A 27973-nucleotide genomic window follows, 5' to 3' on the forward strand; every position below is an offset into this window, starting at 1 on the left:
TACCGGTATTTAAACGTCGATATTTGTAAATATTGTTTGCACAGTTAAATGCAGTAACTGCATTTCACGTTGGCTTTGTACGTTTTGTATTAAACTCACTCCTGGAACTACCGAGTTTTCGTCACTTGCCATCGCCCCCTGCCGCCTCAACTGCCGTTCCCAGCCAGGGAACGCCTCATTTGGCCAGAAATCCCCCAAAGTGGGTGTCCTGGGGCGGGGTTTCCTCACAAAAAAAAAAAAAAAAAAAAAAAGGGGGTGGTGGTGGGAAACGTGCTCCGCTGCGGCGGGGCCGGGTGCTCCTCCCGCCGCGCGGGGGCGCTGTGCGCAAGGGCACGTCCCGCGCCACCCCGGCACCGCCCAGATGGAGGCGCTCGGTGTGGCCACGCCCCCAGCCCTGCGGTTGCCATGGAGCAGCAATGACGCGCTCAGGGCACGCCGGAAGTCCCTCCCTCGACCGGAAGTGTGACCCCTGCGGCGGAAGCGGGCGCGGAAGCAGCGCTGCCGGGACCGAGATGGGATGCGATGGCGGCACCATCCCCAAGCGACACGAGCTGGTCAAGGGGCCCCGCAAAATCGAGAAGGTTGGAGGGGGCCGCGTGAGGGCGGCAGGGGGCTGTCGGGTCGGCTTCGTGAGCCTGGGGGCCCGCACTGTGGGCCTCGGCCCGGCGGAGAGAGGCCCTACGGAGGCCTCGTCAGTCCTGCCCGTCCCGGAGTGCCTGTGAGCCGGGCATGGCGCTCCTGGTGCTGGCAGGGTGGAGGAGAGCGCCCTTTTGTGCGACACTGGGCCGGTCTGCTGGTACCGCTTCAGGGTGACTGCCTGGCGCTACAGTGGAGGTCCTTTTGTCTTCTGGAGGGCTTTTTGGCGTGAACGCATGGGGTTTGGGGGCCTCTTTCACCTTAGGGATATGGGGTCTGGTGGCAATACTTTGTAGATTGTTTAATAGTGTGACCAGATCATTGTCCATTTCTGCATTCTATCTGCTTACATTCTGAACGTTACTTGGGCTCTCTTTTTCGGATATTTTAGGATAATAGATATAGCGGGTCATCATATGTGTTCATAGGTGGATGAAGATTGGGAAAAATACCACAGAAAGTGTCGCTGATGTAAAATAAATATTTTTCCTCCCCACTCCAAACTATCAGAGTAGCTGTGAACCTTGGCATTTCTTTTATGGCCTAACGTGTCATGAAATTCATGTTTTTAAATTAGATGTTCAGGCTGCATCCAGACACCCACAAATTAGCTTTTCTTATTATCTTGTTCCTTACAGGGAGTGGAACTGATAGTTGATCCAAGCAGGGGCAAGACATAGAACTAGAGAGAAGAAGTTAGTGGAGAGCATATGAAGAACAAAAAAGAATGAAAGGGGAAGGACACAGGTGGAAGTGGCAAAAAATAAGAAAACTGAGTTAGGAAGATAGGTCCCAAGTTCCATGATGTAGAAATCTGTTCAATAGATAGAAATAGATCCTCAAACTGGCCATGAATTTTGCTAGAAAGTTTTACTAAATTGGATGTGATGAAGAAAGTAGGCTTGGTGAGATACCCAGGGATATGATTAATGCTTCAAGTATTACTTGATTTTATGTTTAAATAATTTGTAAATTTAAAAGCTATTTTAAAATCATGAGTATGTTTTTTTTCTTCAGGTTGACAAAAGTGCTGAGTTGGTGGCAAGATGGTACTACTGTGCTCTGAGTCAAGAGAAGTTATGTCGGCCAATTGTAGCCTGTGAGCTAGGCAGGTATGAATGTTTCCATATAGACCATTATATTAAAAGGTACTAATTTATAAATGAAAGAATGTTATGAGAATCAAACTTGACTCCTAAAAATTTTATGTTACAGATTGTATAACAAAGATGCCATCATTGAATTTTTGTTGGACAAATCATCTGATAAAACTCCTATGGAAGCTGCATCACATATCAAGAGCATTAAGGTAAACAGGTTGTGTCTAATGTTAGAGTGCTGTGAAAGTTGAAACATGTTACAAAACCTCAATTTACTTGTGTTCTCACTATATACTAAAAATATAAAAAATAATAAACTACAGTGAAAAAATCTGAGGGAATGTTATCGTGGCTTAAAAACCGTTAGTAAACAGCTTAAGGTTTGCATTTTTCTTTTGCAGAATGTAACAGAACTAAACCTTGCAGATAATCCAGCTTGGAGTGGTGATAAAGAGAGTATAAAAGGTGACAAATACGATGACCTCCAGTCTGCACGCTTTATATGCCCTGTGGTGGGATTGGAAATGAATGGAAGACATAGGTCAGTAAGTTTCTGGATTTTGTAAGTTTTTGGGGGCTAAACCACAGGAGGTTGGTATGGGCAAGCAGAGGGAGATTGGATGAGACCTCCGTTTGTGTCGCATCAAGCAATTCTACCTCTCCCTGTGTTAGGATCAGAATAGGAATGGATTGTCTGTCTATTCTAATCATGCAATAGTATCTATTTTTATTGGGCCGAGGATGGACATTTCTTTGCATCCTGATTTGGGCAAATTAGCAATTTCTTTTTTCTCTGCATGTTAACCTTGATGAGTGAGAAGAGGCCAGGATCACAGCTTGATAGTTGCAAAGTATTTTCTTCTTCCAGAGAGTAATTAGCCAGGAGATGCTGAGGTGGAATTAAAGAGAGAACCTGGAAAGTAAAACCATTTCTATCAGAGCCACCTTCGTATTTTTTAATTCAGTTGAGTGTGATAGAGAGGAAGGGATTAAGCTCTTGGGAACGTAGCTCTCAGGAAAGGGGGTCACATGAACTGTGTGCATAATTGCTTCACACAGTTTTGCAGGAATCTTCCACATGGACAGGAGAGACATGAGAGAACAGACCTTGGCGAGGGTCACTTGTGAGAGCTTGAGTCAGGATAAAGTGAAACCAGGAATCTTGGTGGAAGGTGGAACCATTCAAATAGGATAACTTTGTAGTAAAACAGATAGTAGTGGTGATTCCAGAGAAGCCTGTGTAGACCTATAGCAAATGTACAACATCATCTCAGGAGTTTGTTTTACTAAGATCCCCTTGAAAGATTGTCATATACCTGTGCTAAATGAAATAACAAAGTAAGTGTTGTGGTTTAATGTACCCAATATTTTTCGTTCAGTTCTTACATTGTGCAAATTAGTAAGTGTCTACTTAAAGGTGCTGATACCTTGATTAGCTGCAAAAATTTATAAAGTTAGCTGTGTCCTGCTAGGCCATTGTAGTGTTGCTTCTGTGTTAAATAAAAACTGCGCATATATCTTTGAGACACAGGGTTTCTTAAAAATGTATGTCTTTTCTTTGAAGGTTTTGCTTCTTGAGAAACTGTGGCTGTGTGTTCTCTGAACGTGCTCTCAAGGAAATTAAATCAGAAGTTTGTCACAAGGTGAGTTTTTCTTCAGCTTTAGTAGCAGTGGAGTCACATATGACCTCCACAGATATAGATACAGGTACATGCTTGTGTGTACATATATACAATTGCATTCATATCCCCTGTTGTGAAGTAGGTTTTTTTATCTGAATATGCAGATTGAAATGGAACTTGTAAAAGTCCTGTTTTATGATGGCCTGAAATAATTCTACATGGCCTTTTTTAATAAAAATGTATTTCTAAGTAGTTATAGAAATGAACATTTTTGTTCTCAGAGAGTTTGATTTTGCAATAACTACTTTAGAAATTTAAGTTTTTCAACTATTTGGTTATCACTTCTGTTTCAGAAAGGGTGATTGGTTTTGGTTTGGGGTGTTGAGTGTTTGGTTTGGTTGGGTTTTTTTTCCTTAATGCATGTGGTTTATGTTTTATCAGTATCTGCTTTATGTGTTTAAACTGATTACATTTTTAGGTTATGTTTTGATCGCTGTATTTTTAAAGGACATTTTCTGTTGTCTTTTGGGGCAACTCTTCATAGAATTTTCAGCAATTACATGAATTATTGTAGAAAATACTGACTGCATTTCATTTTACAGTGCTAGTTTGGTCTCATTATATTGGTTTCTTTATAGGTAGGGGCAATGATCAAAGTTGCAAATTCTTTTTTCCTATCACTGATTTTATTATCAGTGAGATTTGTGGTGATGGTTGCCACATTTAGACAGTGTTATGTTTCAGCAAATACTCTGGTATTTGATAAAACAACAGTATATTTGCATGAAACAAGACTCGTGAAGGAAAAACTTTCTTGGTAAGTTGTTGCAGGTGGTGTGGAATATTGTTAGTTGGGTTTAGCCTCATATTGCTGCATTCAAAGCTAATTTTGTTCTATAGAATGCTGGTTTAGTCCTAATAGCTCCGCTTTCCAGTTGGCAGATACTAATTTATTTTTAATGAGGTTTTTTTGTTTGTGTCTAAAATTTTGTTGATAGATGGATGTAACTTGATAATTAAATGCAGGAATGAGATGTTCTGGCTGTGGTTTGGCCAGTCTGATAATCTTATAAAAACTAAATCCCATGTTTTTTGGATTTTTCATAATCAGTATTTGTCATAGCCTCATATTTGCATGCAACTGTTTCACATACATGAGAATTCTTCAGAATATTCAGAAGGATGCTTCTAGAAATCATGAAGTGAATATAATATAATCTAGTCTGTCATCTTTTCATTGTTGGATTTTGGTGCACAAAGACCATGGCAACCAGCTGGGAGAACATGTTTTAGTCCACATTTCCTTTGATTCAGGTCAAAGAGTGATTTGGTAGATTTTTTGATATATACTGATAATGTTCTTGTTCTGCATTCAGAATCAAGAAGGGGACCAGAACTATTCTAAATAAGATCACGGGGAACTGGTTACCACGCTTTCTGGTAGCTAAATTTGTTTATATCCAAAGCATTAACTAGCAGCATTCCCCCAGCACATTCTATCTTTATGGAGCAATGGGGCATATAGTAAAATTAACTAGAACTAATGAAGAAGGAAGAAAATTAAGTGTTGTATATTGTACATATGCTCTGATTAGAAATTGTTTATTAATAAATAGAATCCTTCTCTTATACGTGTTATTTCAAAATGCAAAAAATATCTGAAGTACAGAATGTTTGAATGCTGTGGATTGCCATATTATACTATTTCTATTATATATTTATACTATTTCTACTGGTGCTAACTGCTGTATTTTAAGAATTACAGTACGGTTTTTGAACCAAAATCCAGCCTATGGGATCCATATGAGCCACGGCATTTTTTTCATGGCATTGCCAACTTCTGTCTGCAAGTATGTGCCCAGATGCCCAACCCTGTGTGCCCCCTCCATGTCTGTGCAGAGGAATTGTTGTGTGACTTCAGAGGGTGACATGATGAGAGCAGTTCAAAAAGAAGAATCCTGTATTTGCTTGTTTATGCTGTGTATTCAGTCTCTTTTTTTTCAGCTAGCAGAATCTGTGTTTTCACGTCATCCCAGGGGATGAGGTTTATAGCATGGATGTAGACTGGAGAAGTGTCAGTCTAGGAGCTGTGTGGCAGTTCTCTTCTGCAGTACTGTGAAATTCAAGAAAGCTCTTTCAAAACAAGCTATTCTTGTGCATTAATGTTGCCTGTGAGCCTACAGAGCATTCTTGATAGTCTGCTAAATTGTAAACAGCAACGGTTTCCCAAAGGACTTTGTCAAACAGATGCTGTAATGATGCAGTGAAAACATTCACCAGAGAATACAAATATTCAGGAGACCAAACAACACTTCTGCAGTCCTCACCTTCACACTCATATTCTTTAAACTAGATCATCTGAACTAGATAATGAACGTGTATTTATGTGCTGCAAGACGTATATCATAAAATGTTGTGCTTCATGAAACTGTAGGAAATTCTTTCCTATGCTCAGAGCAGAGTTTTGCTTCCTTTCCAGGCCTTCTAGCTTGGCTTATGGGAATGCTTACCACTTTGTGGGAAGTCCCACGGACAGCTATCTCACTGCTCAGTTTTCTTCTAATTTTTTTCTGTGGCAGCTCGTACAAGAAATAAAGCAATCTGTTTGCCCAGTGATACGCAGATCATGAAATGTGTTTAGGGAAAAAATGAATGCATATGCAGATTTTGTTTAATTCAAGGAAATGAAAAATGCCAAGATGAAGAATTCAGCGTTCCTTGCTTTATCTCGACAGTATTTGCTGTAGTAGTAGATTTGAAAGGCTTTATGGAGTCTAGGTACAGGGAGAGTGAAGCAGTCATTCTACAAGAGTTCTTTTTCAAAAAAATATATTTTGCCTCAATAAAAACTTTATATGAAGAGCTGACAATGTTAAATACATCCGCTTTTACTGGAATTGTTGAAAAGACTGTATTGATGCTAAGGAAGGGTGGAAGAATGTGAGAGGAAACTGTCTTGGATGGAGGACTTTTAGTAAGGCAACTGTAAAGTGACTTACCTCCCTTGTAAGTAAACTGTTCTTTCTTGCTTCACATCTTAAGTAGCAGTACACTGAAGGAGTCAAGTTAAAAAAATAACATTAAAATGTGAAAACTTGCATGGTAAGCAAACACTAGCAGTGTTGAGAGAGAGGTTGTCTCTTATTGCCTGAATGGTAAGTGCTTTGAACTGTCTTGCCAAAATATAAAACTTCCTGGCCAGAGATTTTTTTTGAAAGAGCAGTGAGAATATTTTAGTGGTGGTTTATGTTGGGGAGCAAGCTTGTTAGATGAAGTTCTTGGGACAAATTTTGAAGCTTCTAACTATTTAGACTGAAAAGAGTTGAAAGAGAGCTTTGCCTAAAGCAGAGCAACTTACGAATACAAATAAAGGTTATAATACCTTTGTACGCAGAAGTTTATTTTGGTTGAGCCATATTTTTGAGGTTTTTTTATAGTGAGAAAGAAAATTTAACCTATCAGTACTAAGTCACATACTAAAATGTTCAGGATAGGACTCAATCAGCAGGAAGAGAAACAACTTTGCTTCCAGATAATGGAGTTTTGTGATTTGTATTCTGTAGCAGAAGCCCTTAAGATCAGGAGGTTTCTGCTTCCTCCTGCTTCCTGGTTTGGAAGAATATGTGATATGAAAATTGTCGGTTTAAAATTTGCACTTTTGAGTAGGATGTTCTCATTCATTGTTGTGATCGATTCTCCAACAGACTACTAAAATTAAAAGAACAAGCAAGTCTTTCTACTCACTGTTGTTGTATTTGGTGGGTACTTGACGATTGTAGATTAGTGCTAAGCTGTGTTGGTCTGTAGGTTTTGGTGGGGCCCAAAGTGATTGGAATTCCTAACTGGCTTATCCAAACTTAGATTCTTGCATGGGCAATCTTTGGTGCCTTCTTGTTTGGAAGTCTGCTATTTGACAAAAATAATGGTTTTGGAAATGATGGAATAAAATAATACCTAGCAGTGTGTAGTGTCTCTTTACCTCACTTTTAGGGGATTGAAAAAGGCACCACTGTCAGTTTTTGATGTTGACTCTTCTGTCTGAGAAGTAACTATTGGTGTAATAGTGCGCTAGATGTAGTTTGGAGTCAGCATAGTGGTTATTGAATCTGTGGTGGAAGTCCTTCTGGGAGTTCAGGCAGTCACTCTGGAAGTTAAGGACAAGATTACATTTTAAAATGTAATTTCTTCTATCACTTCAAAATTTATTTTGCAGTTGTTTTCAGAGTCAACAGACTAATACACACCCTAACTAGTAAAGTCTGACATATAAAACACTTAATCAAATGTTTAACTTGGATATAGAGCTATTGAACATGTGCCTCGGGCTTTTTGAAACAGAAATTATGCATACATCTTCCAGATACAGAGTCAATGTGTGTGCAGTATGTTATAGAGCGAAGTGTTTCCTTGAACAAGGTCACATTGACACTATAAGCTCTTAGATCAGCAGTCACCAAAAGTTCGTAAACACTGGTTGTTGAGACCTAAAAGTTTTGATCAATCTACTCATAACATAACGCATACAGAATGTAATGAACACTTTTTGTGTATGTTTAAACGATCTCAGCTTTTTTACTTAATTTTTTACCATTATTAGAAGAAAAAATCCTTTAATAATATTATGTGGTTATGGCCACTCAGAATAACAAGTAGAATACTGTTTCTTAATGATTGAGAATGTGTCTGTTTAATTACAATTTTCCTGGGAGTTTTACACATATAAACACTTTGTTTAAAATATTAAAACCTTTAAGGAAGGAGGATCACACTTCAGTGATATTCCTGGATTGACATGGGTAAAGCCATACCTAAATTATATAAAATATAATAAGAGGGATTTTTATGCAAATTTTTTTTTTCCCAGTTTAAGTAGTTCAGTTTCTGCAAAACAAGCCCATGCTATATAGTGCCTTGCTGTTGGATTTATCATTTTAATTCGATTCAGAAGTGATACAGAACGATTGTTCTTTGTGATGGTGACAAAAGGTGAAAGCAGGATACTGGATTTGCTGGAGTGACAGTAAAAAGCTACGTTCCGTTCACGTTTTAAAAGACAACATGAAGTGGGTAAGTGCTGGCAGTGCCCTGCAGCAGACTGGGTGTGGTTTGGAGAGAAATTAATTATGAATATTGCTATGATTAATAAATGCCAGAGACCCATTAGTTTCAGTAATGGTTTTCAGAGGGACTCTCAACAAGCTCGGTATGAACATGTTGCATGGCTGCCTTTTTTTTAATTTTCTTCCATAAAAAAGCATCTCCCACAATATTTAGCCACAAGATAAATCCTGGATTATACATGAAACTGAGTACAGGCCTTTGGATTGAGTTTGTAAGTTTCTGTAAATAAATGGGGGCCAGATGGTCTTTCTTTGGTTAAAGTTCATTTGAAAGAAATTACAATTCCAAGAAACTCATGTGGGAAAATAAGCAGTACAGAAACCTGGGAATAAGTTTGTAATAAGAAACTTTCATGTTCTATTGTTGGGTTTTTATGTTGATTCATTTGATTTTTCTGGAAGAATGTTTAATCTGAAAGTCAGATTTCTTGTAAAAGCAGTATTTTAGGTACATGTGGAAGCTTACATCTAAATTGCTCCTAGACATTTATTTATAATTTGTAGCTTATAAACAAGTAAGCTTGTAAATTTAAAGAGTCCTGAAGAGGAAGAAGCAGCTCTTGACTGGAAAAGGGCTGGATCCTTGTTCTTTTTTTATTACTGTTCCCTGGTTTTGCCTGTGTTGTGTGTTGAAAGCCACTTCCTTATCAGCAAGTGCTGCATTTGGTCTGCAGAGGGTTTGAGAAATGAGATGCTTGTCCTGGTGCTGCTAGGTGTTAACTCTGATTGCAAGGTTCAGGGAGGTTTTGATTTGCTCAATCAGGTATACTGGGATTGAAAGTTGGCTTCTCACTCAGTTTTCCTTTGTTCTTGGCCCTAAACTCCTGCAGAGACTCAGAAACAGGGACTTAAAGGTGAACATACATTGCAGGATCCCTACCACTGTTACTGGCACACATACCCTTTTCATTAGGAGCAAAGCCTGAGTCGTGCAAGAGTGATGTTGCCATGCTACACAATGAAATTAGAGATGCAGCTGGCCATGGGGAGAAAAAAAAGGACAGTGAAATGGACTGTATCTGAAACTGGTTTTCACTTGCTTATCTACAAGCTCTGATATTTTAGTGTGAACATCATTATTCAAAATAATTCATGAGACATACAGTAGACATGACTTTAATTAGCTTGTGCTCTTCATATTTTACCTTTGTTCAGTCATTGCTTCCATTTTATTATTTTCATACCAATTAGTCCTTTTTTTGGCTGCAGACCTGAGGAATATGTATTTTTCCAGTTAAATGTCACTTAAAGGATGATGAACTTCCCCCACTTCTTCAGTAAGTTATAGATTTAAACATGTCGTTTTCTTTGAGAATTAACCCATTAGCAGTTGTTGCTCTTTATCTTACTGTAATAAATAAATTTCACTGGCAGACTGGTAGTACAGTATTGTGCTTACCCTCATGCTGTAATGCACAAAGTGGAGTCTATGGCTAAAAATGATAATGGTTTCTATCAGTATTTTGAACACTTGTTTAGATGTTAGTTAAACATTCAGCTTCATGTTGAAGTAGTTCTCTTCCTGAAAACGCCAGTGATCTTCAATCGGGACTTCTGCCTGGAGCAGTACTTTAAGCCTGTAGCGTCTCTCTAGGCAGTCCATAACAAGGGGATATGTTGCAGGCTCAAATTTGTTGGCAAACAAATGAGGTGACTCAATAATCCACTGTAAATCCCCTAGTCCGTAGACACAAATGTCTCTGATGTAATGACCTGTAAAGACAAATTGAAGGTATCTGAAAGTAGCAGAAAGCTGAACAGATCCTTTTTTTAAAAAATAGTATCACTCTCATGCAGTACTTCACTGTGCTGGGTTTGTACAGTTACATATTTTAAGTATTTTTTGTGTGCTTTCTGTGTGGTCAGCACTATTTTCCTTTTTCATTTTTGTTCAAATGGAAAAGATTTAACCTAGTGTTGGTGAAAATACCTCAAAAACATGCTAGTCAAGTTAAACCCCTTACTCTTCACTGAAAACTGGTCAAGTCAATGCATTGGTAATTGGAGGTTGAAAGAACGGTTATCAGTATATGGGTACTGTGACAATCTTTGCAGGAATATATCAGAAGCTATTTAGATTGGATACAGAGGAGTAATTTAGTAGGGTGGCTTTCTGTTTTATTTGGTACTTCCAAAATAAAATATATGTGACCACCGAGGCGCATTTAGGTAGTTTAAAGCGTAATATGTAATGTGCAGTGGATGCTAGTCAGAAGTTCGAGTTCATGATCAAAATCCACATTACCTTTGCAGCCTTTGTGTATGGTTCCGTCTTGATCTTTCCATTTAATGGCTCGTATGTTTCCTTCCCAGTCTGCATTGGGTGTAGCCCCGGGAGCATCTTTAAAAACATAAGGTTCTGGTAAGATTTTTTTCTAATGATTACAGGGAAAATTCTCACTGCTGAGGACTTTTTAAATGTAGCCACATTAAGTATTTATCTACAGATATTTATATCATGAGAACAGACAATTCTCAGTTTTACTGCTTTTTTTTTATTTCTTGAGAGCATGAGCTTTCATGTGGCAAAAAATTTTTAAGCAACATTTTTCTAGCCTTGTAGCTAATGGTCTGCACCATAAGTAGTACTTTTCTGGAATCAAGCTTTCGTTTCTCAGCCATCAGGAGATGTGACTTTTTGAAAGGGCAGCATTAAGGCTGGAGAAATTACCATAGTTACGCAACGCAACTCAAGTGATACTGTTAAGCTCTGAATTGGAGCTCACCAGCTCTCCATGTCAGAGACCTTACAATGCTATTGGTCCAGGGGTTATTCATAGTAGAAGTAACATCTTACCATTTAAACGGTTCAGTGTGACCCAGTAGTGTTCATCCGGACTGTACGTGTCTCTTGACCATTCAAGCAAATCTTTTGCACGTGCATCAGTCAATGTAAACTCTACAAATTCTTTAGTAAGTATGTAATAGGCACTACCAAAATATATTGTCAAATTATATGGAGGTTTAGCTTTTATATTCTTTGTTGGATACACATACGACATTCCAGAATGAACATATTCTCTGTAACTAACCTGTGTCCTGTGTTTCATATGAAGTGGTTGGACTACCCCGGGAGTCATATTTTTACCATTCCATTTACTTTTGATGTATTGTATAATGTCTTTATTTGTTTTAATGGGATAATCTTGACCACATAGATTAATAACGTAATTCCACTGAATTTTGGAATGAACTAGATCTCTCATGCAATTAATATCAGCTTGTAATCTTGAAAATCCTGCATAAACAACATTTTCTCTTTTTGAGGAAATAAAAATATTTTCAAAGCAATTAACGATGTTTTGTACAGCAGCTTTATAATCTTTTGGTGACTTTTCATCAACATGTATGCAGTAAATATTCTGAGGCATATAAATAGCTCTTAGCAACTTTACAAACATTTCTAGCTCCTTGTGAATTGTGATAATGTATGCCAATGAGAAATTTCCTTCTTCATCTGAGAGTGGTCTTGTGATAAAATGCAGAGTCTTCAAAACCATGGAGCAGTTGCACGAAGTCTGAATGCAGCTGAGTGTTTTAGGTTGATAGGTACTCTGACAGAAGTTTCCAATTTTAAAGGCAGCAGTTTTCCCCACAAAAAGAGCTGAACAAAGTTCATCTGGGTAGAAACCACACTCTACTATATTTTCATCAAATTTTTGTTCATTTTGCTCTTCAGAAAGTGTATCCTTTAGGTAGATAAAAGTGTAGATGAACATACAGACAGCAATGCACGCTAAAAATCCTGATTTTGTTGCATCAAGTGGGTTCATCTTTTATTTTCCAGATACTGTCTTCTCATCATAGTTTAATTAAGCATTCAGATTATCTGAAAGGAAAAGGGAGATAAAGACAGGGAGACAACCTTTTTGAATTTTTTCTTTAATAGATGACATGTTAGTGATGCATTTATAAATGTTGAGTACTCTCTTTCCAGTTACTAGGAGGAACTCTGTGCCCGTGCTCATGCCGCAGTGTACTCAGCCACTGGAAATGGTACTTGCAGAGCCATGAAGCAGGCTTTCTAGGGCAAACAAAATTATCCAGAGAACCCAAAATGACTTTGTACCCTGTACTACTTGAACAAGGTGGGGGGGCTAGTCCATCAGATAGAAGTTTCTTATACTTTGAGGCAATGTATGTGTCAGTAGGTGAGTCCAGTGCTTGGTCAAGGTCTAGTTTTGGAACAGGGAAGATGTGTGAGCACTGTGTGCTGAGGGACAGCTGAGATTTCCTTAAGGCCTGGGAAACCTTAAGTTCTGACAGAGGACCAGAATTCAGTAAATTAAATAAGCAGAAAAGTTATTAAACAAAACATAATCCACAGAATACACTGGTTTTTATCCTTATGAAGTCAGGAAGTGTTTCTGAGTGTTTTAGAGAGATTTTTTTTTTTTTCCTCTGACATCTTTGTATTAGTGCTTTGGAAAACAGAACATGTGGACAAAGCTCATTTCTTATTTTTAGCATATGTGCATATCCTGAGATAAATACACTGCTGCCGGTATTAGCATTCAGAGATAACTGTGTAATTTAGATCAGTAATGGCACAGGAGTTTTTCCATTGTGATTTTTTTTTTTTCTTATGTATACCTCATTGAAAAGTCAGCAGAATGAGTGCAATAGTCCTGAATCCCACAGCAATTATATTAAGTCTTTATCCTTGAAGCATCTGGTATATAACATCCTAGAAAAAATACTAGGGGTAGGGGAAAGGTCTATCAACTGCCATTAAGCTTAATAGTTAAATTAAGAAAGGGTTTATTTTAAAGTTAATTATTTTTCTCTTATTTTCGTTTCAGTTAGTTTGTTTTTAACAAAATTTATATTTCACCTTCAAATATTTCACACTTTGCATCTGTCAACATCGCAGTATATTTGGTTTTACATAGGAACAGAGAAACAGCATATTTTTGTAAAGGTAGCTTCTTTATAGGAACGCTGTTGTGGTTAGAAGGCTCTAGGTTTTCATTAGAGAACTTTTTTAATGAAAACTCCGTATACATCTGTCTTAGAAGCTTGAAAATAAAGAGGGCATTGTAGTTAAAGTAGAAATGAGGCATAGAATTTAAACAGCATTAAGAGTACAGAATTTGAACCAAGAGAATGGGTACTTTATATTACCACAATTTTAAAATCTTATTAGGCCTTTGGGAAGGAATGTATTTATCTTATTGTCCTTACTGGTATGCACTGGATTTCATGCAGGAAGAATGCCGCTTTTCCTCTTCGCATTCCAAAAAGTGGTGGTGTATGTTAGGTGGAGGGTTCATCCATTTTGCTTGTATGTTCTGTCAGCAGTGCTCTTCAGTCTGCATTGAATGCATAGGCCAAAGAAAAACATTAGGAAATCAGATCCCAGGAGAGTATTTTTTTTGTCACAGCTCCTAAGGGATAACATTTACTGGGTAAACAAGCTTGATGTGAGTCTTTAATCCATTCGAACAAAAAACTTCAGCAAATCAAATCCATGTCAAGCTTTCAATATTGTGCAGAAAGGAGGAGAAAAGGAATGCCACAGAAAGGTGAAAGCCAGAGTTTTCGCAGTAAAAATTAAATACGCCAGTGCTGTAGCCTACTACCAGCTGACTACCAGGGCTGAAAATAGATTTGCATAAGGGCCATTATGTACCCAATAGCAGAAGCTGGGGAGAGGGAGTATCTGTTAGGGAAGCAGTGATTTTTGCGGACCTGGAGTCAGAAAAACTGTTTTATTCTGGGCGAATAATTACAGGAGGAGCGTTGAGGTTGCTCTGAATCAGTAAATGTGATGAGATCTCGATACGTCACAGGGAAGGTTCATTCTGGACATAAGAATTACACTGAAGACACTGGGCAGCTATAGAAATGTTTGGGACTTTATACGTGCATACTTACCATGTTTTTTCCTTAAATATATCTTTGTGGACAGGTTGCAAAGGATAGTTCCCTAGGGAACCAAGCTATAACCTGTTTGTTTCATATTACCCTTCAAATAATAGCTTCCAGGGATGTTTCAGGTTAAGTGTTTACTATGGATTTTTCCTACTGAACTCTGTGGCATCTAGAAGCTATATTTTATATGGCAGCATAAAAGTATACAAACACCCCACTATCAGATAAGAATAAACAATTTCCTTCTCCAGCGTTAACATGTTTTTTCTGGGGAATGACTAAATGATGAAGCCTTGCCTATGAGAAGAGAATTTGACGTCTTTCAGCTTCAGGGTATATTATAGAATGAAAGCACTGACCTCCTGTTCGTGTTCTACCAGATTTAGAGCTACAGTTGCAGGTGTTAGTCCCATCGTGCATGAAATTTGCCACTTAGAAGAATCCTCCAGCCCCTGTGCTACTGTCTGCTGTCAAGGACTATGCTACTGTATTTTCTCCTGCCCTTGAAGAGCAAGATGTCATACTGCTGAGAAGATTCACTGTCCAGGCATACCACAGTTTGTGACTATCTTAGCTTTTAGTTTTATTACACAAGAGTGCCATTACAGGTATTTATTGTTAGCAGAATGGCTCTCTGAAACCGAACCTTTTCTGTGGGTAGGTTTTCTAAATTTGGAGGGTGCCGTTGTCTTAATTTTCAGAAGTGCTGAGAGTAGTGTTTGACATTCTTCATGGATCAACCTGTTTGCAGGGATTTTCAAGTGCCTTGTGGCTTCTTTTATGGATATTAACAGAAAATTGTTGTAAGCCGAAGCTCCTCTATCTCAGTTAAAAAGGTAAACTCTAGAGAAGACTGGAATTATGTTTATGCCTGAAAACAACCCTGTGAAATATCTCAGTTCAGCAAGAGCCCATTAGCTGTATACTTTGCTGTGTATTTCATAGTAACAAATCATTTCACAATTCACTGTTTCTTCCTGCGGTAGGATTTTGGACTGCATCACTGCACCTCTAAATACTCTATTTTGTCTGTACTCTTTGTATTTGCTTAATATTAAAGTTTAGCTAAAATTTAGTTTGTATGACCTGGGAATATTCCATCTTCCAATAAAATGGTTACATTAACTCCTTATTTCCAAATCTTTTCATGTCTGTTTTTTTTTTGTCTGAAAGGTGCTTATGCAGGCATTAGTGTAGACAATTTGTAAACAAGTAATGCTAATTCAGTCTTTTAAAAACTTAATGTTAAAATCAGCGCTTTTAACTGCTTTTTACTTTGCTTTGCTTTTTGCTTAAGCCTGGGTAAGTATTCCAATTCTGCTTCTGTGTTGTGACATGCATCAAGTAAAAGAAAAAATTTCTTTATCAAACCCAATGCCTTAGAAATTTTAAAGCATTCTTACTTTAAAATATTGCATTGGCATTTACTGATACATATTCAACAGATCTGTGGAGGTTTAACAGTTCATCTTTGCTATTTTTTTCTGGTTTTCCTGTACACAGTTTTTTCCTTGTGTATTTTGACCTCATAACAATCTAAAACAAATACTGTGAAAGCTATTTAAACCCTTAAGTTGTAGGGCTGTAAAAAAATTAAGTTGCTTGCAACAGAACATAACAACTATTCATAAGTATTGTGATTTTTATAATACAAACAACAGCAGTAGTCATGACCTCCAGCCTACTGTACATCTGTGACAAAGTAAAAGAAAAAAATTAACCTTATTGCCGATTCGAGTATTTTTAAGTTAAATGGACTTTCTGAAGTGAAAATACTTGTTACTTTACAAAAATGAAAGCGTGTTACGTTTTAATAAAGGCAAAGCAAAGACCTGAAGTCCTACAATCTAATTTATTCAGTCTTACCTTGTACAAAATTAGCCAGGAGACGGCAGCATAATAAAAATAAATAGAGAGTCCCATTGTCCTTCAGCAGAATTCAGACAGCATTCTTCATTCTGTTGCTTGTGTGGAGATCTCGTGTAAGTGAAAGGGGTTAAATATTAACGTGAATGTTTTCATTTAGGACTTCATCTGGCTTCCCGCAATGCTTAGCATATTTATTCTGCAGTAGTGCTGTTTGGCTTCAGAAATGTCCTCTGCTTCACGGTAATGAGAGAAAACTTGAGCTTCTCCAAATTCTGTTGCCACTCTTTCTGAGACAGCCTTTAAAGGACTGAAATCAGACTTTCAAATATGTAGAGTACATTGCTGATGATTATAAATAGTATTGCTTTACCTCAGAGGCTTTAACCTCTGCACTGCTAAGGCAGCATGCTGGATGATGAGAACTGGAAAGGAAACAACCCTCTCCTCCTCCTCCTCCAGTTCTTAACTGTTTGCCTGCTGAAACTTTCCAATGTGCAGCAAGAATAGCAAAGAATTGCCTCTGGTCATTTTTAATAGCAGGCAGCTTAAAAGGTAATCAATTAAATACCTCCTGAAACTGGATGTTTACTGTGCTACTACTTTTATAAAGGTTCTTGGGTTTTTTAATAAGTGAAAAGTTAGCAGCATAAATTTACTGGAATTAGGAATTTGGGGTTCTAGAAACGAGTAAGAAGGCTTGTATATTTTCGACACGTTCAGATAAAAATAGCATCTTGGTCAGAAATACATAGAAAGAAAATCTCAAAGTAAACTAAGGCACAGCTGCAGGTATGGCTGATAAAAAATTATCACTGACTTTAAGGGAAACTCTAAATAGAGGATTCTGATTGGACAGTGGTTTTTTTAGTAGGTGCTACAACTACTGAAAGTTCACATTCTGTGAATTAGTATGTAGGAGACTTTCCACTCTTTACTGTTTGACCCATTGTATGTCTGAGTAGGGTGGCAATGTCAAAAATTGTGTTCATCAAATCTTACACTACTGAGCTTCTAATGAATAAATCTCTGGAAGGGTTATCTCAAAACATGGTTTTAGTTAACTGTTACAAGAGACAATACATGAGCTTGCGTGGCTGGTAAATGAAGAGTGATACGGTCCTTGGTTCAATAAGATGTCTGTTCAATCCTTTTTCTGAGTACTACCCTGTTTAAAGAGGCACAGTCAGGTTGTGGTCATACAGGTTCCATAATCTGGTGGGAATTGTTTTGGGAAAGTATTCATGCCTATGCATTTCCTAGTAATGGTCATATTTGGGTGAACTGTGGGAATTAGCTTACTATTTATAATTTGGGAAAGAGCTATCAGGTTTCCTGTAAGACATTAAACTGTATGTAAGCATTTAGATATTAAAACATTTGCCTGTTGTTTATTTGTATTATATCATGACTGGAGGAGTCATGGATGAAACTACATCTTAGATGCTGCACACAAAAAAAAAAGTCCCCATCAAAAGCAGTTTACAGCAAGAAGGTACAACCATTGTCTTACATAGCTGAAACTTATGAAGAAACTGTAAATGTGAGAATTCAGGCAATCCCCTTAAACTAAGATTTCATTATTACTAAATAAATCCTCTTGTATTTTATTCTCAAAAATAAGAAACTATCCTATCATATTAAAATAACTTGAAATTCAGAAGGATTTCATTATTTGAAAAAGTAATGTCTCTATTTCTTTAACCAAGTTTAAAAGATTATGCCTAAACTAACGTCTTTTATAGCACATAATACCTTTATTGTTCTTATCATTTTAAGTCGTTGGGTTGGGTTGGGTTTTTTTGTTCTATTGTAAAGTTGATTGTGTGTGTGTGTATGTATGTACCCATGGGGTATGTAGGGTATGTAAATTTGCAAGTATCAGACTTTGAAGACTTTTTTGATCGTACCTGCACACCCTTTAAATAATTGCTTTCATACAAGCATGTTAAGCCATTTAGATATAAACGGTTTTGAACACGCTTTTATAATTGGACCCTGACAGAGCTTTTAGACAAAAATTATGCTGCTTGGTCAGCATCTATTTCAGTTAATGTCCAGCTCTTCTTCAATTACAGATTGAATCTTGCATTCAGATCTGCAAGCTGCTGTTGTAATGCTTTTGTCCATTTCAGAATAATTTTCAAGTTCAGTCTCATTTAGGAATGTCTTCTATTCGAGGTGCTGCAAAAACATCAAGGAACTGCAGCAAATACCTTCATATGTATTTAAAGTCCCAATACAAACAAGGTACAGCAAGGGAGACCGTGTGATACCATAAAACAAACATCTGCCCCAGAAGACCTTCATCTGAAGGAACGGTCTTTCTGAATTTGCAAGACTGAAATTGTGTTCTGCTTTTTATCTCGACAAAAATTTCCTTTTTATGCATGAAGCAATAGTGAGCTTTTTTTTAAAAAAATGAGAATTAAACCTTTGCCTCCAACAGTACTGACAATTTAAAAATATTTGAACATGTATGATGCAACAACAAATCATACCCACCGGAGTTAGTGAAAGCTGGGAAGGTGGAGTTGGTTCTATGCCTATAACTTGCTGCACTTAAGTGTGTTTGGAAAGGTATGGTCTCTGTAATATAATCTGGCTGTTGTCATGGCAAAAAATTACCAGTCTCAGTGAGTGGAAAGAGGACTCTGTCTTTTATTTCCCTGTTTCTTGTAAATACTTTTAACTTTAGAACAGTTCCGCCTGTGTTTTCCAGATGGGAACCTGGATTTGCTTGCTTTTTCAAAAGGCAACATTTATTGAATTTGGAGTCCTTTGATATAAACTTTTACTTGGAGAAAATGTCCACTTATTTTTGTATGCTTAACAGAATATGTTTTAAAAAATTATTGCAGAAATTACTTTTTAAATCACTAGCCTCTGAGGGTGCCAGTCTTTCATGCTGTGTTCAGAAAACACCCCACTAGAAATGAATGTGTAGGGCTTCTTTAGAATCAAGACAGCTGCCAGTTGCTCCTCCCTCAGGATGAAGACTGATTGTCTGTCTTGGTTTTCTAGACTTCTCACTCACAAGTGTCTGAGATCGTACCAAGCTGGTATTTCTAACACTAGCTCATTGAGCAGCAATGGGAAAATTTGGGCTACTCACCCATTTCTTGTGTGTGATTTATTATTCTGCTGGATTTACATAAGATGCATCTCCGTAGCCCTTGCTTCTCTTTCATAATCAATCTGACTGCTTGTGTTCAGGTTCATTTTTTAAACTGTGTTCATCACTTGAACAGACTCTAGTCATAAAGTACTGTCCCATGTGTCCTTTCATTTGTTTAATCCTACTGCAAATACCTGAGTAACCTTTCTAAACATTTGTTTAGAAAACAGAAGAGTAATGACAGAGGCAGGATTATAAACTAATCTTGCAGATTGACAGAAATCTTCTGCATTTAACAACGAAAAAAATGGAAATGGAGGTCTTAGAAGAGAAACATCCATAATCAGTGTGCTGACTTCACCAAATGACTGAAAAAGTGCACAGTGAAACATCTGTATCTTGAACCAGAAAACAAATATGGAATTACATGACGCACATTACATGCATTATCCAGATTAATTTAGAAATGTACTTTGAAACTTTAATAAATCAGATGAAGGACAATGAGATGGCAAAGCTGGGTTAATGAATAATGCTGCTTTTTATGACTCCTTTTTGTCCCCATAGTAATGTAAAAACTTTTTAAAACAATTTCAAAAAAAATCCCAAACCAAATTTTTCTGTCTCTGATGGAGGGAAAAATTCCCTGGTGCTGTCTGTACTGCATGTAGAGGAATAACACCTCTGGTGGTGTTCCTAGTCATTGTAAAGGAACTGCTTATAAGTAAGTTGAAAGACAGATTCTAGAGCAGAATGGCAGAATGCTTAGATCTTAATCAAATGCATTCATGACTAAAAACAACCAGAAAGTACTTTAATGTTTTGGGGTTTAGCTGTGGTGTTCAGAAACATCAGTAGATTCTAGTTAGGACCACCTTGTTTAATCTAGTCATTGTACATTTTATGCTGGTAAAACAAGGAACCCATGAACAGAAAATACACAATGGGACCTTTTCTTAAAAAAAAGAATAGTTAAGAGTGTTGTTTATAAGGGACTGGTAGTGAAATAAATACGCAATTTCCATAGCCCTATTGCATGGAATAGGGCTTTGAAGAAGAACAAAATATTTTAATATTTCTGAAATTCGTTTACAATCTGCTGTGCAGACTGGTATGTGAGCTGCTTTTAAATGTGTTTATCAGAAGTCCACGATTCACTAGTAAGATGAGTATTTATTCTCCTTTTTGTGAAGAGGGATGCTGTCAGTGAGAAGATGTATTATACTGTATTAAAAGAAAAAGAACTATTGGAAAAGATGTAGAAGCAAGGGGAAGAATTGGAGAACTTAAACACAGTATTAATGCTAACAAAGGTTCACCAGCATAAAGATCTTGAAAATAACACGTTTTGTCCTCTTTTTTTTTTTTTTTCTTGAAGTGTGGTGTTCCCTTTCAAGAGGAAGATGTGATTATCCTTAATGGTAATAAAGAAGATGTGGAAGTATTGAAGAAGAGGATGGAGGATAGAAGACTTAAAAGTAAATTGGAAAAGGTAATATTTTTATACATTGTTTAAAACAAAATTGAAAGAATTCTTGTCTATAATGCAATCTGCTCTTAGATTGCATACCTTTGTCTGCTAATCTTTATGCAGATGGAAGGATTTGTTCTGTAAGCTCTGTTACACTTCGGTGTTACTTCAAAAGTAATGAGCTCGTGTGCATATTTTGCTAATAGCATATTGAAGTTGTATGTACTGAAACTTTCTTTTGACTAGCAGGCAGTGCCTAGTGCCCTGAAAATCACACAATTCAATGCTACAGGTGAAATGGACAGCGTGCCAGCTATACTTTAGGTTTTTCATGAAAAAAGCTTGTATATTATTTAATTCTAGTAATGAACAAAATCTTCCCTGTATTTCATATGATAATTCCTGATGGCAGGTTATTAGTTTTTTGGTCTCCAAGCATCTTCTACTGGCCACAGTCAGAAACACAATATTGGGATATGTAGATTCCTGGTCTGATTCCTTAAGAACGCTGTTTGGAAATTTTGTCTTGTTTTGTGATTCTTGCAGACCTGAGTGATTATTGGTAACCATACTGTTGAGGTGTTTGCCTTTTTCTTTTTTCTTTTTTTTTTTTTTTTTTTTTTTTTTTTTTTTTTTTAAATCTGACCAGGCAAAATGCTGTGGAAATAAATGAAATTGCAGCTCTACTGTATACTTACATACTCTACTGTATACTACTACTCTGTGAAGTAGTAGTAGTTCTGTGCGTGGGACTTCTTTTCAGCATTGCTATTTTTTTTCTGAACTGACATTGCTATTTTGGAGGATGACAAAGCCATCAAAAACTTCAGTGCTGACTCAGTCCAGAGTCCACACAGATTTAGGTGAATCTCAAGAGCATGAATCATCATTGACTGACACTTTCAGCAACTGAGACTTTAGATGAAGGTTGATCATCTCACCCCTATTACTGCGCAAGATTTTGTCTGCCTGTAGGGTTAGATGGCATACAAATGTTTTCCTAGATTGTTTTGAAACAAATATGTGTTTACTTACCAGTGAGCATATGATTCCTTCTCATCATAGTGTCTTTATTCATCTGTGCCAATACAGCATCACTGGGCCTGTGCAACACAACGAGACCCATAGAAATCCTGCTATTCTGTTTCGTCTCTGTTCAAAGCCTCTGTGCTTAGTGCCCTATAGCTTCTGGCTATAAATCTCATGATCTCATGCTGTTTTTTCAGATTTTTTTTTTTTCCAGGGTATTCAGTACTTGGTAATTAAATGTTTGAAAGAATTCTAAAGATCATTTTAGGATAGAATATTGCAAATCTCAGTAGATTAATCATCAGCCCCAAAAGTGGTGGCCGATTGCACTCGATTTCCATTAGGAGGGTGGCCTTAACAAAGCATCTATAGCTTTGTTCAAATAATCTGAAATAGTCTGAAAGCTGGTGCTGTCCCCAACTTCTGTGCAACAAAGAACTAGTACCCGAGTGTGCTGAGCAATTCCGTCTCTTACGGTGTCAGCACAGTCGCTTGTGGTGGCAGACAGAAGGGAATCATGCTTTGGTCTTTGGGGTCTATATGCCTTGGGTCAATATGAAAATATTTTTTGTTTGTTTAGTTCTGACTTGTAATACAGGCAGGTACAGCATTTGCAAATCTCAGCAGGCATCTTGCATTTATCCTCAAGTTCTGATCTGGTTTTGCAATACCACCTTGCATTTCTGCACCAGCTGATCTTTTTGCAGCTAGAACTAGTCTTCACTATCACTGACACCATTTGCTCTCATCTGAGGGCTGTGAGCTCCAGTCCCAGTATCAGAAGGCAGTTTCTAGTTTGGGGTCGGATGGAACTGCTGCTCAGACCTCTGCATCAGCTCCTCCCTTCAGCTAGGGGAGCAGTCTGAGTGGACCTACTCTATGTTGAGCAGGAAGCACAAACTCCCTTTCTTTATACCCATGAGACAAAACATAAGATGCAGCTAGCACTAGTATAAAAAATTATTCAAGCTCCACTATGTCATATGTGCCCATAATGAAATATGTATAATGTATTTATTATGTATTATATATATACATATATTTACAAACATCTCATAATTCAGATGCCAGATACTGAGAGGTAACTTTGCTTTGTAAATCCACCCATAAAAAAGGTGGAAGCACCCTGAAAAGAGGTTTTTCATGTACACTGAAGAACACAGGGGAGCCAAGTTTTGCCTTTAGAATAGTAACCCTCTGCCACCACCTTCTGGCTAAGCTTTGCAGCAACATGTGGTATGGCATTTTTTTCCTAAGCATTAATCATGTGCTTGAAAGCAGGGGTTCTCCTAATTTTTACAACACATTTAAATATATTTATTTTCTTTGATCTTGTGTAGCTTTTTCGAAATACCTACACCATCCTGAATGTATACAGAGTCATCTTTTGTGATAATAACGCCAATGACTGTTCTAATACATCTTTCTTTTTTCAGCTTGGCATTTATATCATCAAAGCCACTAATGGGATTCTTGTTGCTATTGTTTGTTTTTTTGTGTTTTTTAATCTGGACAAACATAAATTGACTTGGAAAATCTGGTCCACAGATGCTTTTAAAATATTTAGATTAACTATTTGCGTCTTTTGTTCCCAAGCAATCCTCCCACAAAGAGCCCAGTAATTGAAAGTTACCCAGGAGGGATATTTTTTACTAACTAAATAAAATTAAGTAGATATAAGAGGCAGGATTATTCTGAAATTTTTTAAATTGAAAAATGTCTTTATTGATTAGTTAACTGTGTCCTGTTTAATGTCATGCAATTTACTGACCTGCCATGTGGGTTTAGAGTCTCATGATAACACACACACCCCCCCTCTGCAAAGTATACAAACCAAAATACCGTATCCAGACAGTTTGGTTTGGCCCACGCGATTTTTTTTTAAGGTAACTTTAAGGTAACTTCAGGGTTCCCAAGGTTATTTTTTTTTCATATAGAAATAATATGAAAAGTGTAGATCAATATTGTGGAAGGAAGAGTTCCACTGTGTAAAACGTTAAAATTACGAAATGAAATTGTGTATCTATCAAATACGTGTTGGGAATTGTATATCCTTTCAGTACATTACCAGATTTCTGTTTGTGTTGTTTCAGAAATCAAAGAAATGTAAGCCAGCAGAATCAGCTTCTCAGCAAGATACCGCTGAAGGTAATGTCACAGCTACAAATTATGTGTAGCCTTCTGACTCAAGAAGTAGATTCATGATTTAATTTTTTTTAATTTCCTAGATTCTCCAGGTCCATCAAAGGCTAAGAATGGAAAGGATTGTATCAATTCCAGTTCGGGGGAAAAGAGGCAGATTATCTTCACCAAAAGTTCAGGTTGGTGTTGATTCTTAGACTAAAATGCGAAAAATGGGGACACATAGTTCTGCTTTGAAAAATACTGTAGGAGAGATAATTCTCCAGCTTTTTGTACCATAGGTTTCAGAAGCTACCCTCTCACTTGCATTTTTTTATCTTTCTCAGTAATAAAAGGTCAACTTCTGCCTTCAAGGGAGCCATAATGTTGTGGCTCATGTTTTCAAAGAACCCGCTCTTTCAAAAGTCTGTCCTAAAAGGCTTCCTTTTCAAGCTGGAGTAGGAAGCTGCATTATGAACATGCACAAATCTCATTGTTCAACAGAAACTGTAGTCAATTTAACTTTTTCTTAAAACAGAGCTTTGCTTTACAATCTGCAAAACTGACTACTGAAAGTGTGAGGGCTTCTGTTTGCCCGTTTTTCCTTATTCTACCCATTCACTTTCTCAAAATACGTAAAACAGGGTCTCTGCTCACACTTGTGACTGGCAAGTGCTGTAGTCATGCAGATAACTAATAAAAATAATAAACACTTTTCACCACGTTGCATTTTGTTCATTGTGAAACAAGCCAGATTTGCTTCTTTATGTCATTCCAATATTGCTTCAAGTTGGTGGGAACCAACTTGAATGAGATTAGAGAGTCTTACTCACCCAGTGATATAGTTGAGGGTTTGGTATGTTTTATTGGCTAAGAGGCAGTGTGAGGAGAATTAGTGGTTGTTTTCCTGAAGTACAAGTGGTCAAGAAATCTGTTATGGCATTTTATTTCAGTGAAGTGTATTAAAATTTCCCAAACTGATGACTTGACTTGTAGTCCTCGATTTTAGCTGCTAATTTGCTGTGTGTCACTGGGGCCAGTGCAGAATAACTTCAGGATGTACTGGTGTAGCTACAGAAGTTGTGCAGCTACGAGTGAACTTGTCAGTCCTTTAGTTCAGAGGATAGTGCCCTTTCTTTAGGTGATATATATTATGTTACTTAATGTCTCCAATTCATACTGGTATTTTTATACCAAACTGTAAGAATGGGTACATTTCATTACAGCCACAGAAAAAATCAATATGTCTGAGGAATCTGAGAACAGTTAATGACAAACTGCAGATAAACTGTGTGAGAAGCTGGGAGAATTTCCATCAGAAATTACTTACCTGCCCCCTACTGTCTGTTTTTATAAAGGATAGACTTTTAAAAATATTTAATTCCAGATTATTTTAATTGCTCTTGGATGTTCAGGAACTTAGTAATTCTAATAATGTTTGATGTATTTTTCTTTTCCAAGAGCATAAAAAAAACCCCAACAAACGCCTTTTGAAATATCAGGTCATTGGTTTATGTTTCTGACAGCAGTTATATTGACTAACAAGAGATTAAGAGCAGAGAAGGAAAATAAAGGAATATCCATGGACTGAGGACTGCCAGTAGCATAGGAATTAATTTGTGAACATGGCACCCTAAGGTTTCTGGACTTGCGGCATACATACTCATTCTTTCAAACCCAGTGTTTGGTAATTTTTTCCAGACAACTATTGGTGCCATTAAAAGCAGCATTCTCCAGATACAAAAAGGGTATAATCTGTGATGATTTAGGATTGTACATATAATTCCTATGACTACATGGAGAAATCAGTTAAGTGCATTTTCAGACAGGCTCCCCACTAGCTATTTACATGCCGTTGTGCCAGAGTTAAACTAAATATGTAGAGTTTCTGCAGACTTCTGTGTATTAATTTCTTTGCAGAAGAGACTTGGCCTGTGTTTTTTTAAATACTGTCTTTCAACTCTGGAGAAGATTAAATAGTTGTTAAGAAAGGGGTGTTTTTTTGTAGCAGTAGATATAATACACTGAGAGAGATGCTATCAGAAACAGAGGGATGGGTATTTTCCTATCCCAAATATAAAATGATGCAGACCATTGTTATTGGTCATAAATGACTCTGCAAAGAATAAAGGGAGGAGATAGATTTCTCTGAGGACAGTATGTCACAAGTTTAGCTTTTGTCATTTGGTAGCTAATTTCTAAACAGTACTTCAGGGTGGTGGAATACTTTCATGTTTCTTAAGACTAGAGTTCAGAGCCATTTTTCACTTAGAGGAATAAATGCTGTCAATACTGAATTTCAGTGCAAGGGATTTACACAAGTAGGAAAGAATGCCCCTCTCTCCAAGATTTCTAAATGTATTTTGAGCATAAATTATAAAAGCTAGGAACATGTTTGCTGTTGAGTACAATTATGGGATATATTTGCAATAGCCCTGAGAAAATGTATGTTCTTCATCTCTGTACACATTATTTTTACATACTCTTTTCCGTCTTTGTTTAAATACTTTTATCAATTGTAAGCTGTTATGCATGCTTCATTCTTTTCCCTTTTCTCTGTCAGATAATGGAAATTCATCTGTACCAGGAAAAGTCAAAAAGGCTGCTTCTACTACTACGAAGAGATCCATTGCAGACAGCGAGGAGAAGTCTGAGGCGTACAAATCTATTTTTACATCACACAGCTCAGCAAAACGTTCAAAGGAAGAGTGTTCCAATTGGATTACTCACACGGCATACTATTTCTGAAACGATGAGCCTGATTGTAACATTCATTACTGCTTTCCTTCCCTGAGGCTTTTTCTGTACAACTCTTGATATAGAACTTTTGTTGTAATCTGATGTTATCTGAAATTACTCAGTTTGTAAGTTGCTTATAAACTTACGCATAACTAATGAACTTGTGTTAGTTGCAACTTCTGCTAAATAGGAAATAGATCACCAGAATCCACGTTGTATCAGCAGACCTCATTCTGAAATAATTGGTTATTTGCACAAAAAATTTTCTTTTCTTCTCCCAGCAGGATGCTGTCAGTCACACTAGCTAGTGTCCTCAGTAGTGGGAGTGAGGGTAGAAGGATCTGCCTGCTCTCACCTTGTATTGATATCTGCCACAACTGTAATGATAGTTTTTTATGTATTACTACAGAAATTCAAACTTTTGGAAACTTTTTGACAGTAAAAAGAGCAATAATGCTTTTCTTTTGTACTAGCTCACTGGGCCCTCAGTAGAACTTGTTTCTTTAAAGGTTCTTAGGTATTTTCAAGTAATTTACCTCGATGGAATATTTGAAAGCATAATCACAAAAATGTTTGTACAACATTCTTCTTGTACATATTGTTGTAGCCTGGTTTTAATAACAGAGTATTCACTTGTAAATCATTATCTATAAAGATGACCCTGTAATGTAAGGCTGTTTTTAACCAAAAGGGTTTTGGGGGTTTTCTTTGTGGGCGTGTGTGTTAAAGTTGGAGGTATCAGGTCTGAGCTTTCTTTCTTCTGCTGGAGGATCAGAATAGAGTGGGACAAAAGTATGACTTTCCTTTTCTGCTGAAACAGAAGGTTCTGTGTACGTCTCTGAGGAGCAATTTGCCAGTTTGAATTCAGCAGCTTACATGAAAATACGAGCATTTGCACAGGGTGAGAGAAAAATGAGTGGTGACAGAATAGAAGCAGGCAGATCTTAACCGGCTTTTTAGGGAGAAATGATTGGGCACCAGTGTCCCGCGAGTCAAACCTATTGGCGGCTGATGGAGGGAACCCTGCAAGGCTGGAGCTGGCTTCTGAGAACGTTTCACTTTGCAGGCAGTTGTGAACTGCCTACACAACATCTGTAGTACACAGTTTTATTTGCCGACATAAAATTCTTAACAGCAAACAACTATTTGACTGTTAATTGCTTGTTACAGAAAGATGCTAAGCATAGTATGTTACTGAGTTTTGGGTTTATATTTATGCTTTTCATTCCTGTGATGATGATTTTAATAAAACTTCCTCTTGCCATGTGACCATAACA

The 27973-nt window shown here is 37.3% G+C and overlaps 2 protein-coding genes across 3 annotated transcripts; one reads left to right on the plus strand and one right to left on the minus strand.

Annotated features, from left to right (window-relative positions):
* Window positions 1-462: 462 nt before the first annotated feature.
* Window positions 463-27973, plus strand: RTF2 (replication termination factor 2). 2 transcript variants are annotated; one of them, XM_074920460.1, is made up of 9 exons: window positions 463-581; window positions 1654-1748; window positions 1852-1945; window positions 2138-2277; window positions 3301-3379; window positions 20715-20828; window positions 23930-23984; window positions 24065-24163; window positions 26521-27973. In XM_074920460.1, exons 1-9 carry the CDS (start codon window positions 513-515, stop codon window positions 26703-26705), a joined length of 930 nt encoding a protein of 309 aa, XP_074776561.1. In that variant the 5' UTR covers window positions 463-512; the 3' UTR covers window positions 26706-27973. The 2 variants fall into 2 exon arrangements, with proteins under 2 accessions (XP_074776561.1, XP_074776560.1); XM_074920459.1 differs by having other exon boundaries at window positions 24065-24157.
* LOC141966918 (putative beta-1,3-galactosyl-O-glycosyl-glycoprotein beta-1,6-N-acetylglucosaminyltransferase 7) lies at window positions 5951-16752 on the minus strand. The gene is made up of 5 exons (XM_074920171.1): window positions 16219-16752; window positions 13663-13790; window positions 11276-12307; window positions 10724-10819; window positions 5951-10191 (listed from the first exon to the last, which is right to left on the minus strand). Exons 3-5 carry the CDS (start codon window positions 12249-12251, stop codon window positions 9965-9967), a joined length of 1299 nt encoding a protein of 432 aa, XP_074776272.1. The 5' UTR covers window positions 12252-12307; window positions 13663-13790; window positions 16219-16752; the 3' UTR covers window positions 5951-9964.

The sequence above is a fragment of the Athene noctua genome, chromosome 16 (genome assembly GCF_965140245.1).
Source record: "Athene noctua chromosome 16, bAthNoc1.hap1.1, whole genome shotgun sequence".
Taxonomy (NCBI): domain Eukaryota; kingdom Metazoa; phylum Chordata; class Aves; order Strigiformes; family Strigidae; genus Athene; species Athene noctua.

Bases quoted from the DNA above. Each gene is read 5' to 3' on its own strand.
- RTF2 (XM_074920460.1), top strand. From the start codon at position 513: ATGGGATGCGATGGCGGCACCATCCCCAAGCGACACGAGCTGGTCAAG. The intron at 582-1,653 runs GTTGGAGGGGGC...TTTTTTCTTCAG, and splicing joins GGCCCCGCAAAATCGAGAAG to GTTGACAAAAGTGCTGAGTT. The intron at 24,164-26,520 runs GTTGATTCTTAG...TTTCTCTGTCAG, and splicing joins CACCAAAAGTTCAGGTTGGT to ATAATGGAAATTCATCTGTA.
- LOC141966918 (XM_074920171.1), bottom strand. From the start codon at position 12,251: ATGAACCCACTTGATGCAACAAAATCAGGATTTTTAGCGTGCATTGCT. The intron at 10,820-11,275 runs GTAAGATGTTAC...ATGTTTTTAAAG, and splicing joins CACACTGAACCGTTTAAATG to ATGCTCCCGGGGCTACACCC. The intron at 10,192-10,723 runs GTAATGTGGATT...TTGTCTTTACAG, and splicing joins CATACACAAAGGCTGCAAAG to GTCATTACATCAGAGACATT.